This window comes from Dasypus novemcinctus, chromosome 9, assembly GCF_030445035.2.
Source record: "Dasypus novemcinctus isolate mDasNov1 chromosome 9, mDasNov1.1.hap2, whole genome shotgun sequence".
Taxonomy (NCBI): domain Eukaryota; kingdom Metazoa; phylum Chordata; class Mammalia; order Cingulata; family Dasypodidae; genus Dasypus; species Dasypus novemcinctus.
Window position 1 is genome coordinate 52,680,429 of NC_080681.1, and position 15,331 is coordinate 52,695,759.

General features: G+C 40.6%; 1 protein-coding gene across 1 annotated transcript in view; it reads right to left on the bottom strand.

The window, feature by feature from the left end:
* The window catches only part of MSH4 (mutS homolog 4), a 134,334-nt gene that overhangs the window by 95,209 nt on the left and 23,794 nt on the right, over positions 1-15,331 (bottom strand). Inside the window, exons 3-4 of the mRNA XM_058303352.2 lie at positions 2,132-2,292; positions 685-795 (exon numbers count right to left, since the gene is read on the bottom strand). Coding sequence (XP_058159335.1) covers positions 685-795; positions 2,132-2,292 — 272 coding nt within the window. The remainder of the gene's footprint in view (positions 1-684; positions 796-2,131; positions 2,293-15,331) is intronic.

Genomic DNA, 15,331 nt, shown 5'->3' on the forward strand with positions numbered 1-15,331 from the left:
GAACAAAACATATTCTGAAATAATTTGCACTCTTCAGGAATTATTTCACTGCAAGGATGCTTACTTGGTTTGAAACCTGAGGCCCCATCCCAGAATTTGACTTAGAGAGAAGAGATAAGCTACATGGTAGAAAGGCTCACACCGAGGGCAAAAGCATTTATTGTATAATATTCCACAGCACTTACTGGTCACAGCTCCATAAATGAAAACTAATTGTGAGGCACTACATGCTACCATGGGAGGGGGAAATAATTTTGTGTCACAGATCAAATCCCCTAAAGGAAAAAGTACTTGCTGATAGCTGCTATTCCTGATAAGGAAGAAAACTTTAATTTCAACTAGTCTGACAACCTAGGAATTAGTTTACAGGAAATTATACCTAAAAAGACCTATGCTTTTTCTGAAGGGTCTAACCCTCACAAACTGAGAAACCTCATGATCACCTAAAACTTTTTTCCTTTTGTTTAAAGTAAATCACAGGTGCCTTATTAAATAAGTGGATTCCCTGTTATTTTTATTATCTGTATTAAGTAACAATCCCTTCACTCAGAATTTGTATTTGATGACTATTTCAGGGATCTGAATATAAAGTTACTCATATTATTCTTCATAATGATATCATAAAATATAGATTTTAAATAAAGAAGATCTTGACAGTTACTACTGAGAATAAAAATCAATTACCTTGAAATTTTCTGTGATCAGAGTAAACAACTTGGTTGAATTCCCCACAACACAAGCAGTATTTGACATTATTATTTCCAAAGGTGACAAAATTTTGAGTTTAGTGATAACCTAAAATAATTTGAGTAAACAATTTCTTAAAGGTAAACTCAGAATGTGCTCTAAAACAAAACATAAGTTTCTTCCTTTTCCTAAGAGGTTTAAAAGATAAGGACATAAAATTAATTCATGGCTACAAAATTACAATGGTCCTAACAGCATATTTCAACTAAAACATATTTTTAATAGTGGTATATTAAACATATAGTCTATACATGTTAGGATATATATAAAGTAGGATAATATATAATGTTATCATAAGCATAGGTTATATTTTATGATAATAATATGAAACAGCTCTAAGCCCCAAAATTAGTTTGAAATTCTCAAATATGTATTTTTTAAAATAAATTCTTCACATTTTTAATCTATCTTAATGAAAAATATAAACACGTCCAATAGCATAAGTATGGCAAGAGAATCAGGACAGCTACATAGGTACAGATTGAAAGTTGAGAACACAGATGAGAAACATCTGCCTCATGTGACCTTTTGCAACAGAAGGTACACAGAAAAAGGCACATTCTTATAATTATTCTAGACACTAAAATCCTTAATCAATCTTACCAACATTCTTTTTTTCAATTTTTCTTAAATTGCATAAAAATGTGAAAAACACAGAGACGACTTTAGTATACAGCACTAATATAAATTAGGTTGTTAGGTATTTTTAAAAACTTATTAGAAATAAGGAAGCCTCAAAAGTGGGGAACCACAAAGAGGAATTTTGGGAAAAGAAATAAAGAACAATTAAAAATTACAAGTTACTTAGGAGATTAATTTTTAAATAATAGTAACACAGCCAAGTAACTTTTAAAAAATAGAGATTAGGGGAAGACTTACCTCTACCTAGCAGGTCACACAAATTTCCATGATGATAGGCCAGTGGGCCAAATTAATGATAAGTCATGGAAATAAAGGCAAGATAAGAAGTGAATGTAAAAATTTAAGAGACTAAAGTAAGATTGATCTAAGATGTTAGCTTCCCTTAATGTTGAAAATGAAATTCAAATATAGTTCACTGCGGACAATCATCTGGAGTTAAAAATTATATATATTAATTTTGGAATAAGGCCAGGAATTATTAATTTGACTATATTAATTTCAGAAATTAATATTAACAGTAACTCAGGAATGGTAAAGAAACAGCAAAACACATTCTTTTTAGGATAAAATATATTTAAAATTCAGATATTATATTAAAAAATCTTAACTCAGTAATCTACATTGAAGTAACCATGAATAATCTTTATTGTAGCAAAAAAGTAAATTAATTAGGAAAGTATTGAGCCGAAAATCTCCATACTGTCCGTTAGCACAACCATTTTCTAGAATTATAAATACTTACCTTCGCATATGTTGTGTTGTCTGCAAATTGGGATAATATAATTTGCGGACTTTTTAAATCAATACTCGCCATTCCTATTTCACCTCTAGCAAGGCCTCTCCCTTCCACAACAGCTACAATAACTGATGGGGAATGTGCAGAAACTGCAGATGAGGATGTAGCTGTTAAAAAGTGATTGTAAAAAACAATAATAATAAGTTTTAGTATTTTCTCATAAGATCTCAAAGCAACAAATCTAGGACATTGCTATTTTTAAAAATATATTTTTAAATTTATTCTTAAAAGATACATAGATCACACAAAATGTTACATTAAAAAATATGGGAGGTTCCCATATACCCCATTCTCCACACCCCTCACTTTTCCCACATCAACAACTTCTTTCATTAGTATGGTACATTCATTGCATTTGATGGACACACTTTGGAGCACTGCTACACAGCATGGATTAGAGTTTACATTGCAGTTTATACTCTCTCCCAGTCCATTCAGTGGGTTATGGCAGGATATAAAATGTCCTGCAGCTGTCCCTGCAATATCATTCAGGACAACTCCAAGTCCCGAAAATGCCCCCACATCACACCTCCTTTTCCCTCTTTCTGCCTTCAACAACTCCCATGGCCACTGTCTGCACATCAATGGTATAATTTCTTCCATCACTAGAGTCACAATAATTCTATAGTATAAATACCAGTAAGTACACTGTAATCAGACATTGCTATTAATATCCAAAGAAATAACCTCATTTTCTCATCAAAAAAGAATTTGTCATTCAGGCAAAATAAAGAGGGCAATTCACAAATAATTTTCCAAAACTTAACTTTACATTTAAAGCTAATAAATTATACATTGTCTTATTTTGCATTTTACTGGAATGGAGTCCTAAAAGGAAATTGAATTTCGGATTTAAAAAAAGTAACAAAAAACTAGATTACTTTATCATTTAAAAGTCATTTAAATTTGGACAAATTAGTTTGTAGTAAGTAATAATAAATCACAAAATGTAACAAAATAACTTCCCTGCCTAACTCAAAAGCAGGCTGAAAGAATCGAATGGGATAGTAAACATGATTACATTTTATAACACATAAAACATTATACAACTATAAATTCTAATTGTCATATACCTGTGTAATATGTAAATTAAAAAGTAAAATAATCAATATTTATTAAATGCTTGCTATATTCCAAGAATGTTCTAAATTCTTTACTTGGATTAACTTATTTAATCCTATAAAACAGGCACCATTATTTTAATAATGAGTTTGAAACATCAGTGGAAATACAGTAGAATCAGAATTTGTACACAGACAGCCTGGTTCCAAAGCTGCTGCTCTTAACCACTACATATAGTATCTGATTTTGAGATCTGTGCTATAAAAACTACAAATGCCAAGGTAAGCTATTTAGTCTTTTTAAGTTACCTGTCTTCATCTGTAAAACTGCAATATCAAAACCTATTTTACGAAGTTGTTATGAGAATTAAATATAGTAATATAGAAATGTTTTGTAAAGTATATACAATATAGGGCATTATTCCTAAGTAAAAAGGTAAGCCTAAACATATCTAAAAGTTTACTCTGAAAGAAGCAAAATTTTCTTTCATTTCCTTCTCAATCTTTAAATTTATACCTTTTGACCCCTTTTTTCCCTCTGACCTAGATTTCTCTTTTCTTTCATATTCTATTATAATGACTATAAATATACTTATCCACTTATGTTATACGAGTTAGTAGTCAACTTTAGAGTTCACTTAAGAATCTACTGTGGGGAAGTAGAAAGTGGTTCAAGTGACTGGGCTTCCACCTACCACATGGGAAGTCCCAGGTTCAGTTCCCAGTGCCTCCTGGAGAAGGTGAGCTGGTAAGGTGGGTAGGCTCGGTGAGCTGATGCAACAAGATAAAGCAACAAAAGGGACACAAAGAGGAAAAACAATGAGAGGCACAACAAACCAGAGAGCTGAGGTGGCTTGGGTGATTGAGCACCTCTCTTCCACATGGGAGGTCCCGGGTTCAGTTTCTGGTGCCCTCTAAAGAGAAAATGAGCAGACACAGAGAACACACAGCAAATGGACACTGAGAGCAGGCAGCAACCACAAACAACAAGGGGGAGGGGGATAAATAAATAAATCCTAAAAAAAAAAACTATTGTGTTGGGAGATGTGGCTCAAGCAGTTGAGCTCCCACCTCCCACATGGGAGACACTGGGGGGTTCGGTTCCCAGTGCCTCCAAAAAAAAACAATGAGCGATGAGCAAAAAATATTTTAAAACACTGAATTGTACAATTAAAATGTGTGAATTATAAGGTTTGTGAACTATATGTCAATAAAATTATTTTTTTTAAATGTAATCTTAAAAAAAATCTATTGTGTTTGGATCTTAGAAATATAGGCCATGTTATACATTTTTTTTTAAAGATTTACTTTATTTATTTCTCTCCCCTTCCTCTCCCCTACCCCCCAGTTGTCTGCTCTCTGTGTCCATTTCCTGTATGTTCTTCTGTGACCACGTCTATCCTTATCAGTGGTACCAGGAATCCATGTTTCTTTTTGTTGCATCATCTTGTGTTAGCTCTCCGTGTGTGCAGCGCCATTCTTGGGCAGGCTGCACTTTCTTTCGCACTGGGCAGCTCTCCTTATGCGGCACACTCCTTGTGTGTGGGGCTCTCCTATGCAAGCGACACCCCTGCGTGGCATGGCACTCCTGGGTGCATCAGCACTGCGCATGGGCCAGCTCCACATGGGTCAAAGAGGCCCAGGATTTGAACCGCAGACCTCCCACGTGGTAGGCAGATGCCCTATCCATTGGGCCAAGTCCACTTCCCCATGTTATAAATTGTGACTAAGTCTACTTGAGGTCCATAGCAGCTCACTTAGGCACTAGTGTAACTATAATACAGTATAATCTTCCTATTTTTAATTGGAAAATAACCAACATGTTCCAATGGAAATTGAATATACTCAGAAACCATTTTGTCTAAACTTTCAAAAGAACATTTACTTTGTTATGTCTGCTATAAATACTATAGTGAACCTATTAGAATAAAAAGCTTTATCCTAGGTTTCTTATTATTTTTCTTCTTTTCTTTTTAAGATTTATTTATTTCTCTCCCTTCCCCCCCATTGTTTGCTCTCTCTGTCCATTCACTGTGTGTTCTTCTGCGTCCACTTAAATTATCCAGAGGCATTGGGAAACTGCGACTCTTTTTTGTTGCGTCATCTTGCTGCATCAGCTCTCCGTGTGTGCGGCACCACTCCTGGGCGGGCTGCACTTTTTTCATGTGGGACAGCTCTCCCTACAGGGTGCACTTCTTGCACATGGGGCACCCCGATGCAGGGGCACCCCTTCATGGCACGACATTCCTTGTGCATGGCAGCACTGCGCGTGGGCCAGCTTACCACATGGTTCAGGAGGTTCTGGGGATCGAATCCTGGGCCCTCCATACGGTAGACGAATGCTCTATCAGTTGAGCCACATCTGCATACCTCTTATTATTTTTTAAAAATTGGATCCTTAGAAGTAAAATTACTAGGGCAAAAGGAAATCACCATTTTTTAAGTATCTCAATATATATTTCCAATTTATTTTAAGAAATGTAACAATTTTCAATTCCATCAGAGTACATGAGAAAAGTGAAGCTTACTGTATCCTCACCATAGTTTACTTCTTATATGCACTATTATTATTATACTAATTTAATGAATTAGTGCTTAATCTGTATTTTTTTAATTACTACTGAAATGAATATTATTTCAGAATATCAAGGGGGGGTACATCAACAAAATGGTGGAATAAGAAATTTTAAGGTTCTGTTTCTCCACAACACTGAAAAACCAGCAGAAACAATTTTCTCTGAACCTTCAAAAACAGTTAAAGGGTTGCAATAACTAGACAAGTGCTAAATCAAGAAAAAGGCAACTTTAAAATAGTAGAAAAGGGAAATGGATGTGGCTCAATCAAGTGGGCTCCTGTGTACCATATGGGAGGCCCTGGGTTCATTTCCCAGGGCTTCCTTGTGAAGGCAGGCTGGCCCACGCCTGTGAAGAGCTGACAGCCCATGCCCAAGGAAAGCTGGCACAGCAAGATGGTGCAAAAAAGGGAGACAAGCAGGCACAGAATAATGCACAGCAAATGGACACAGAGAGCAGACAGCAAGCAAGTGCAAGGAGGGGGGATAAATAAATTAAAAATAAATCTTAAAAAAAAAAAAAGAAAAGCTCCTCATGCCTTTACTGAGCCTTGCCCCATTCCTTCTCAGCTTGGTACTATGCCAGTCCATACTACCAGTGAAGGTCCCTGGTCCCAGATTCCTAAGGAAGCAGGGTAACCTTTATTGTGCAATTTGGGGCTTATATATGTCTGTATGAATTCATGGGGTAGAAGCCTGAAGAACAGCTCTAGGATACTCATTTCAAGGGTCCAGAATTTCTTCTGGATATGGAAGTGACTGGCAGGGCTACTAAAATATCTTAGAACAACCAAATCACAGCTTCCTGGGGAAAGAATTACCAGTTGAGACATATAGTAACACTGAGACAGGGAGGAAAGTCTGCAAATTTTCTGGGGAAAATTGGGAGCATTCAGAGTATCTGTTTAATGGAAAATTGATAATGCCACATGCATATGCCCTGGACAAGATGTATGCTCAGAAAATACCTGAGAGGACCCTATGTTTTCACCTCCAATTATTCTTTAGACCCACTGTAAGGCTGGCTATGTGCTGAAGGAGAACGCAGAGTTAGTCTGCAAAGAGTGGGAATGGTGTTTTCTTTTCTTCTCTTTTTGGGGGGTGTGGCAGTTTGAGATTACTTATGAATCCCAAAAAGAGAAAGATTATGTTTGTAAACTAATCTATTCCTCTGGGTCTGGAGCCCTTTGACTGCATTAAATTCAGCTAAGGCTTCTTTGATTGGATTACCTGTTAAGATTGAGTTTGGGCTTTTTTTTAATTTGACCACATCAATAAAGCATGACTCGTGTTGAGCCCCTGCTCCCCTTGGTGAATCTTATATAAACAGATACTTACACAGACTGACAGATACAAGAAGACATACAGAGGACATAACTTTATCATTTTTGATACTGCCATGTGACAGAAAGGAGGCAGTTCAAACAGCTAAAGCCCTGGGTTCAGATGGGCTATCTGCCTGAGTGAGAAGGGCACTGACACTGACATAGGAAGTCACACAGGGCTGAGACGCAAACCCTATGCCAGCCTGCAACTGAGACTGGGAAAAATCTGGACTAACAAAGCCTGAAGAGAAAAGGAAACAGAGAAGGGAAGGCTTAAATCTAGCAGAGATGGCTGCCATCTTGCTTCGACACATGGCAGCTGACTTTGGTGTGGAAGTACTTCTTACAGTACCTTGAGTTGGACTTTCCATGACCTTGAGACTGTAAGTGTTTACCCCACAAAATACTCTCTATAAAAGCCAACAGTACTTTGCATCAGCACTCCTTTGGCAGACTATGACAGGGGGATTAGATCCTGGCATTTAAGGTAATCTCTATCATAACACTAGTAGAATATGAGCTTAAGGTATAGAGACTGCAGTAATCACACAAAAGATACAATCCTTGCATAAATAGTTTGAAAAAAACCACTAAACAAATAAACTACTATAGCCTTCAACTAAAGAAAGGAGGGAAAAAAAACCACAGCAAACCTAGGGAAAAGGGAGAATCTGATTTTTAGAGTAAATACATTAAAATATGCAAATATCCAGATTTCAACAGCAACAACAAAAAATCACACAGCATATACAGAATCAAGAAAACACAGCTCATTCAAGGATCAAAATAAAACTGCACCAACAAAGAATACCAGACATTAGACATGTCAAAGACATTTAAAAACTTGTCTTAAAATGCATAGAGCTATAGGAAATCAGGAAAATGATAGCTGAACAAAATAAGAATTTCAATAAACATGAATGTGTTAAAAAGTGAGGCAGGCTAGTAAGATAGGGAATCAATAGATGGATCTGGAACCTGGCAAAAAGTCCATGTGGACATCAATAACCCCAAGATGGCTGCTGGAAGACCCTCCCCAACATTCTGCCACTCAGAAGAACATTTCCTCCGGAAGCCAAGAGAACGCCCGGATATTCCAAAAGGACTTTATCACTGGACCCTCCTGGGAGATTGATGGGAAAAATAAGCAATCAAAATGGTGAACAGCTGGGACTCCTCCCCTGCCATTAGCAAAGGGGTGGGATAATTAACAGTTCAAAATGCAGCACTGGGTCGGAGTTCTCTCTTGTGCACTCTCTTGCCTCTGGACTGAGACTCCAGCTGCCTTCTCCCCTGCTTGGATCACCATGTAAGTAACACGTTGGCATTTAAAACCTATAATAAGAAATTGTAGCCTGCATATCAGCCATCTTTATCCCTTTTCAGCCCCTTCCTCTCTACCTGGGACCCTTGCTCTGTTATTTTCTCCCATTTCTCCTCCCTCCCTACCTAAACAAATTACTGGCCTAAAACTCACCCGACATCGTCTTGAAATTCATTTCTGCACCATGGCCAAGAACTTAAATAAAATCTGGTAACAAAACAAACAAAACAAATACTGGAGCTGAAGTGTACAGTAACAGAAATTTTAAAATTCTCTAGAGCATATGACAAAGTGGTTGAAGCTGGAGGACATAATGTTGAGCGAAGCAAGTCAGAAACAAAAGGACAAATACTGTATGAACGCATTACTATGAACCAAATATATTGTGTAACACATCGTATGATTCATGTTAGAGATATTCCCCCTTACAAGATTTGCAAGGATTAACAGGTCATAAGACTATGACTCATCACCCATGACATAAATCAAAGTTAGGTAGCCTCCAGCCATAACCGATTGAGCAAGCCATACCCTATGGGATAGGAGGCAGCCCATCCCTTCCCAAGAATAAACAAAGTGGAGCAGGTCAGGGGCTATACCCCCTCCGGGCCCAGGCACCCCCAACCCCTCCCATATTCCAAGATCTCCTAGCCCACTTCCCCCTGGCCATTTGGCCCCAGGCTGTACTGTTTCCCCACCTACTGATGTACTTTTAAAGTCATACCCACCACCCTCCAGGGGCGGGCTGAAGTCTAATCTTCAGACCTCTGTCTGCTAGGGGAGCTTCTCAGTAAACTTCCTGTCTGTAATCATCAGTCTTCAAGTCACTGTGAGGGTCATTTCTCTAACATTTGGTGCTGAAAACCCAGGTCTGAGGTCACGCTGAGACTGATCAATTGATGAGGAATCTCCACCCTGCCGCTGCTGAGAGAACCCATCCAACACTGGACACTGAATCCTAGTTGGGTGAGTCAAGGACTTCTCTGTCAGAGGACCCTGCTCTTTTTTTCCATTGTCCAGGACAACCTGCCGAAAAAATCCTAGTGCTAGGACAGTGATCCTCACTGTCCCCGAGGGCCACGGCAGGTGGGAGAACTGTGTCCTCCTGGGAAGAGACCCTATGGCTCTGGAGATGTCCAGTCCCAAGAGTGGTCTCCCGTTTACTTGGGTGATTTCCAAGTGATTCAGGGACACCTGTCTCACTAGGAATCTCTCATTCTTTCTAGAGATCCTTAGTCTCACCCACACTGCCCAAAATGGGGAATTCAATTTTGGCCACCCCAAAAAGCGGATTTGGCCCAACGGACAGGGAGCCCGCCTACCACATGGGAGGTCCAAGGTTCAAACCCAGGGCCTCCTGATCCGTGTGATGAGCTGGCCCACACGTAGTGCTGATGCACACAAGGAGTGCCGTGACTCACAGGGTCCCCCATGTAGTGGAGCCCCATGCACAAGAGCTGCACCCCATAAGGAGAGCCACCCAGTGCGAGAAAAGTGCAGCCTGCCCAGGAATGGTGCCACACACACAGAGAGCTGATGCAGCAAGATGACGCAACAAAAAGAGACACAGATTCCGGGTGCTGCTGACAAGAATACAAGCGGACACAGAAAAACACACTGCGAATGAACAGAGAGAGCAGATAACTGGGGGTGGGGGGGAGGATAGAATGGGAGAAATAAATAAAAAAACAAAACAAAAAAACCATGCCTCTGGGTTGTCTCCTTCATAACCTTAAAACTCTAAACCTGTAAGGAGACATCGGTCCTAAAAAACTCCTTTTCTATTCGACCTCTGTTTCGCCACAATATGAACTGAATGATGAAAGTCAATGGCCAGAAAATGGTACTTTCGATTTCCAAGTTCTCTGAGACTTAAAGAACTTTATCCAGCACAATGGCAAGTGGCCTGAAGTTCCTTACATTCAGGCCTTCTTCTATCTTCATAACCACCCCTCCCTCTATCAATTCTGTTACTCTTACCAAATTCTTCTTTTCCACCAAAAACCTCCTCAAAAGCTTTATTCTTCCTCCCTTCCACCCCTCAATTCCCCCCAAAACCTCAACTTTGATCCAGCTGATCAGGATCCTCCTATACCTCCTCCACATATGCTTCCGGCATTGCCTTCACCCCCACCCTCCTCATCCTCTAACTCCCCTTCCTCTCCCTCCTCACCGTCACCGCCTTCCACCCCAACTTTCTCCCCTTCAAAAACCGATTCATGAGGACTACCCCTCCCTCCCTCACGCTGCCCTCTACCTCTGTCATTGATCCCAATTCCCTACCTCCCAATTTTATACAGATGCCAGCTCCCCTCTTACTCCTCTGGGAAGTAGCAGGGATTGAAGGAACACCCCTTTTTCACTCTCAGGTTTAAGTCAGACAGAAACTGACTAGGCTCATTCCCTGAAAATCCTTCCACATACATTAAGGAATTCCAACACCTCATCCACTCCTATGGCCTCACCTATCAGGATACATACGTTATTATTACTTCCTCAACTACCCCAAAGGAAAAAAGCCATATCTGGGCTGCTGCTACCACTTTCACAGACTCAACGCATACCCAAGATCCTAAGAGACACCCAGCAGGCCCCACCACAGTGCCAACCACTAACCCTCCTTGGGATTACAAGCCAGGTTCCCCAGACCTTCACTTTTTAACCTGCATAATAAAAGGCAGGTGAAAGGCTGTACTCAAAGCAATTATTATAATAAAATTAAAGAAATTTCACAGAAACCTGATGAAAACCCAGCTGCCTTCATGAGTACACTGACTGAGTCTCTCCTTTAATATACTAATTTAGATCCTGAGTCAGACTCTGGCCAATTTTACTTACACACCCACTTTATCACACAATCTTATCCAGACATTAGAAAGAAGTTACAGAAGTTAGAGGATGGCCTTCAAATCCCTCAGAAAGGCCTCATTAAAGCAGCATTCAAGGTCTTTAACAACAGAGAAGAGGAAGCCATATTAGAAAAACATGAATGGGATCAGGCTAAAACCTCCTCCGCTGCTGCCCTCAGGTTCTAATCTCAGAAACCTAATTCTTCTTCTTCCCTCTGGCCACCCCCAGGACTCCGTTTCAAGTGTGGAAAGGACAGGTGTTGGGCACACTTCTAACCTGATCCCAGGCCCCCAACGGGGCCTTGACCAGTGTGTCACCACAAAGGTCATTAGAATTCTGACTGTCCTGAAAACCTGTGTACAGGAAAGTTCCTCCAGTGCACCCCACAGACCTGGAGCCAGGCAGGATCTTCCTTTCCAGACCTTCTTGACTGACAAAAAAATGACTGATGGGACTCAGGTTTGGAATGGCCCCACATCTCCAATATTAAGTCCAAACCAAGGGTTATCAGGAAGGTGGGAGGTAAGCCGATCTCCTCTTTAGCTGACAGAGGCCACATATTCAGTCTTCTTAAAACATTCAGGACCTGTATCCACTTCCTCAATCTCTAATGTGGGGGCTGACAGCATTCCTTCTTCCCCTTTAATTACCATACCACTCCTATGTTCAATACAAGATTTCACTTTCTCTCATCAATTCCTTTTAATTCCTTCTTGTCCCTCTCCACTCCTAGGCTTTATCCAAATTCCACTCATCCATTCATTTACTCTCCTGTCCTCTCAAACCAACTTCCTTCTCCTCTTATCCACCCTCCCCTCCCCCTTCCCGATTCACTCTAATATTTCTAACATTCCTCCTGTACTGCAGGCAGAAGTAAGTCCACATGTCTGGGATACTAATTCTCCTTCAGTTGCAACACACCATCCCCCTGTTAAGACAGTCCCCCAAAACCCCTCCTCTTTCACAAACATTCCTCAGAATCCCCCGCCCTCAGTGCTCAACAACGTCTTCAACCCACTATTGACAAACCCTGTGCTGCCAGTCTTTTGTACCCAACCAACTCACCCTTTCAACACCAACATCCTGGCAGTAAAGAAGCCAAATGGGAGCTATCACCTTGTACAGGACCTTAGAGCCATTAATGAAGCCACATAGCCTATCATTCCTTTAGTTCCTGATTCACACAGTCTCTTGTCCCATACAAGCCCTCACACTGCACACTACACCATAATTAATCTTAAGGATGCAGTCTTCACTATACACTTAAACTTCCAAGACACTTTTTTTTTCATCTTTTTTTCTTTCTTTTAAATGTTATATTCAAAAAATCCAATACACTTTTGTGTTCATGTGAACAAACCCTGAGGACCCCCTAAATCCCAATGGTTAATATGGATGGTTCTTCTTCAGGGCTGTAGAGATAGTCCTCACATTTTTGGACAGGCTTTACACCAAGATCTCTCTGGCCTTCAGCTTCCCTCCAGTACCCTCCCTCAACATGTCGATGACTTACTCCTCTGTAGCCTCTCCTTACAATCGTCTTTAACTCACATTGTCACTCTGCTTAACTTTCTCAGGGATAAGGGATATTGCATCTCCCCAAGCAAAGGACGATTTTTCAGAACCAAAGTAACCTATTTAGGTCTTCATCTCTCTGCCTCACATAACATCTAACTGCAGATAGAATCCAACTCATCAGGGACTATCCCCTCCCACATACCAAGCAAGATCTCCTTTATTTCTTAGGGCTGGTCAGCATTTTCCATCTCTGGATTCCAAACTTTGAACTTATATGTAAACCCCTCTACCAAGCTGCTTCTGGCAACCTGCACAAGCCACTTGATTGCCTCAATCTCTCAAATCCGCCTTCTGTAAACTTAAAGAGGCCCTAATGACTGCACCTGCTCTAGCCTTTCCTAACCCCACTGAACTCTTTTCCCTCTGTCGATACCCGACATGGATATGCACTAGGAATCTTAACACAGCCCTATGGCCCTGACAGTAGAGTCACTGCCTACTTCTCTAAACAGATCCTGTAACCCTTGGTTGTCCTACTTGCCTCAATACCCTCACCGCTGCTTCCTTCTGGTGTAAGAAAGATTTAAACTATCTCCGATAAATCATCTCGATATTTTTCCTTCACATTCCTTATCTCCTCTCTTAACTCACAAAGTTACTGCATCTATCTCCTCCACCTATCTCCAACTCCTCCATGCAACCCTTCTACAAAACCCTGGAGTCTACTTACACTGCTCTCCTCCTCTCAATCCTGCCACCCTCCTTCCCACCAAACCCAACCCACCCCCAGAAACATGTTACGCTAATTACATACACGGTTGCAGTGAAGTGCTTGATCTCCTTGCCAAACCCCTTCCTAACATTTTAGACACCCCTCTTCCTAATCCTACTCATACATGGTTTATTGATGGCAGTTCTACAAAACTTAACACCACCACTCAGGCCAGATATGCTATCATTACCTTAACTGAAACTGTTGAGTCAGGTTGCCTATCCCTGTGCCCCAGCACAACCTCACAACAAGCTGAGCTCATAGCCCTCACCAAAGCAAGGGGCAAGCCCTGGACATCTACACTGACTCCAAATACACATATCATATCCTACACTCACACACCCCATCTGGTGGGAGGGAGGATTCCTAACTTCTAACAGATCCTCCATTGTGAACAAAGATCTTATCTGACAATTATTCAAAGCGGCATCACTTCCAACCCAAGCTGCTGTAATTCACTGCAAAGGGCACCAAAAATCGAATTCTCCTATATCTGTTGGCAATAACCAAACTGGTGCTGAAGCCAAAGCTCAGGCTACCCAACCCTACTTAGGTTCACACTGTACAGTCACACCCACTGTCCTAGCACTTCTATATTCTTCCTCCCCCACCCACACATCTGAATAAAAAAGTTCCCCTTTATTGGAGCAAAACAAATTGAGGGGTGGTTCATGAAAACTGGAAAGCTTCTTTTACCTGAATTAAAAACACATGACATTCTCAATTCCTTACTCAACCAGTACCAAGTAGGATACAAACCACTTTCACAATTCTTATGTAACTTTCCACACTGCCCTGAACTCTCAAAACATTTAAAAGAAGTTACAAAAAACTGCTCTGTTTGTCAACAAATATCCTGTGGAGGCTCTAAGCCTCCCTCTTTCACAGCCCACCAATTCAGAGGCTCTAAGCCAGAACAAGACTGGCAATTAGACTTTACCCATATGCCTCCAAGTCTTTGTAGATACCTTTTCCAGATGGGTTGAAGCATTTCCAGTCACCTCAGAGCTGGCTGATGTTGTAATTAAAATCCTGTTAACAGAAATAATTCCCAGATTTGGCCTTCCCTATCCTCTCCAGTCAGATAATGGGACAGTCTTCAGGTCACAGATCACAAAAGGGATTTGTAGTGCCTTAGGAATTACCTAGAAGTTATACATTCCTTATAGACCTCAATTCCCCAGAAAAGTTGAGCATATGAACAGGATCCTAAAACAACACTTAAACAAATTAACAGTGCAGGTTCAGACACCATGGACTGAACTTCTGCCCTTAGCTCTCATGAGAATTAGAACCGTCCTCGAAAACCACACTTCCTAAGCCCCTTGGAAATCATGTATGGATGCCCTTTTACCCTTGCCAATATACCCTCCCCCACCCCACCATCATCAGTTTTTGAAAGCAATATAGTCAGCCTAACACAAATGTGTTCATTCCTACATCAGCTAACTGACTCCACTCTTCCTGCACCAGACCTTCTGTCCCCTTGATGCCTGTTCATCCAGGTGACTGGGTATACCTAAAGGCTTGACACCCCAAGCCTTTAACCCCAAAATGGACAGGTTCTTTCCTTGTCCTTCTAACCACCCCCACTGTAGCAAAACTTTTAAACTCTCCATCATGGATACACTTTTACAAATTAAAGCCTGCTGCACCATCTTCTGTAGACAGCAAATTACAAGATCCTGAAGCTCAAGATATATACACCTGTGAACCTCTCAGA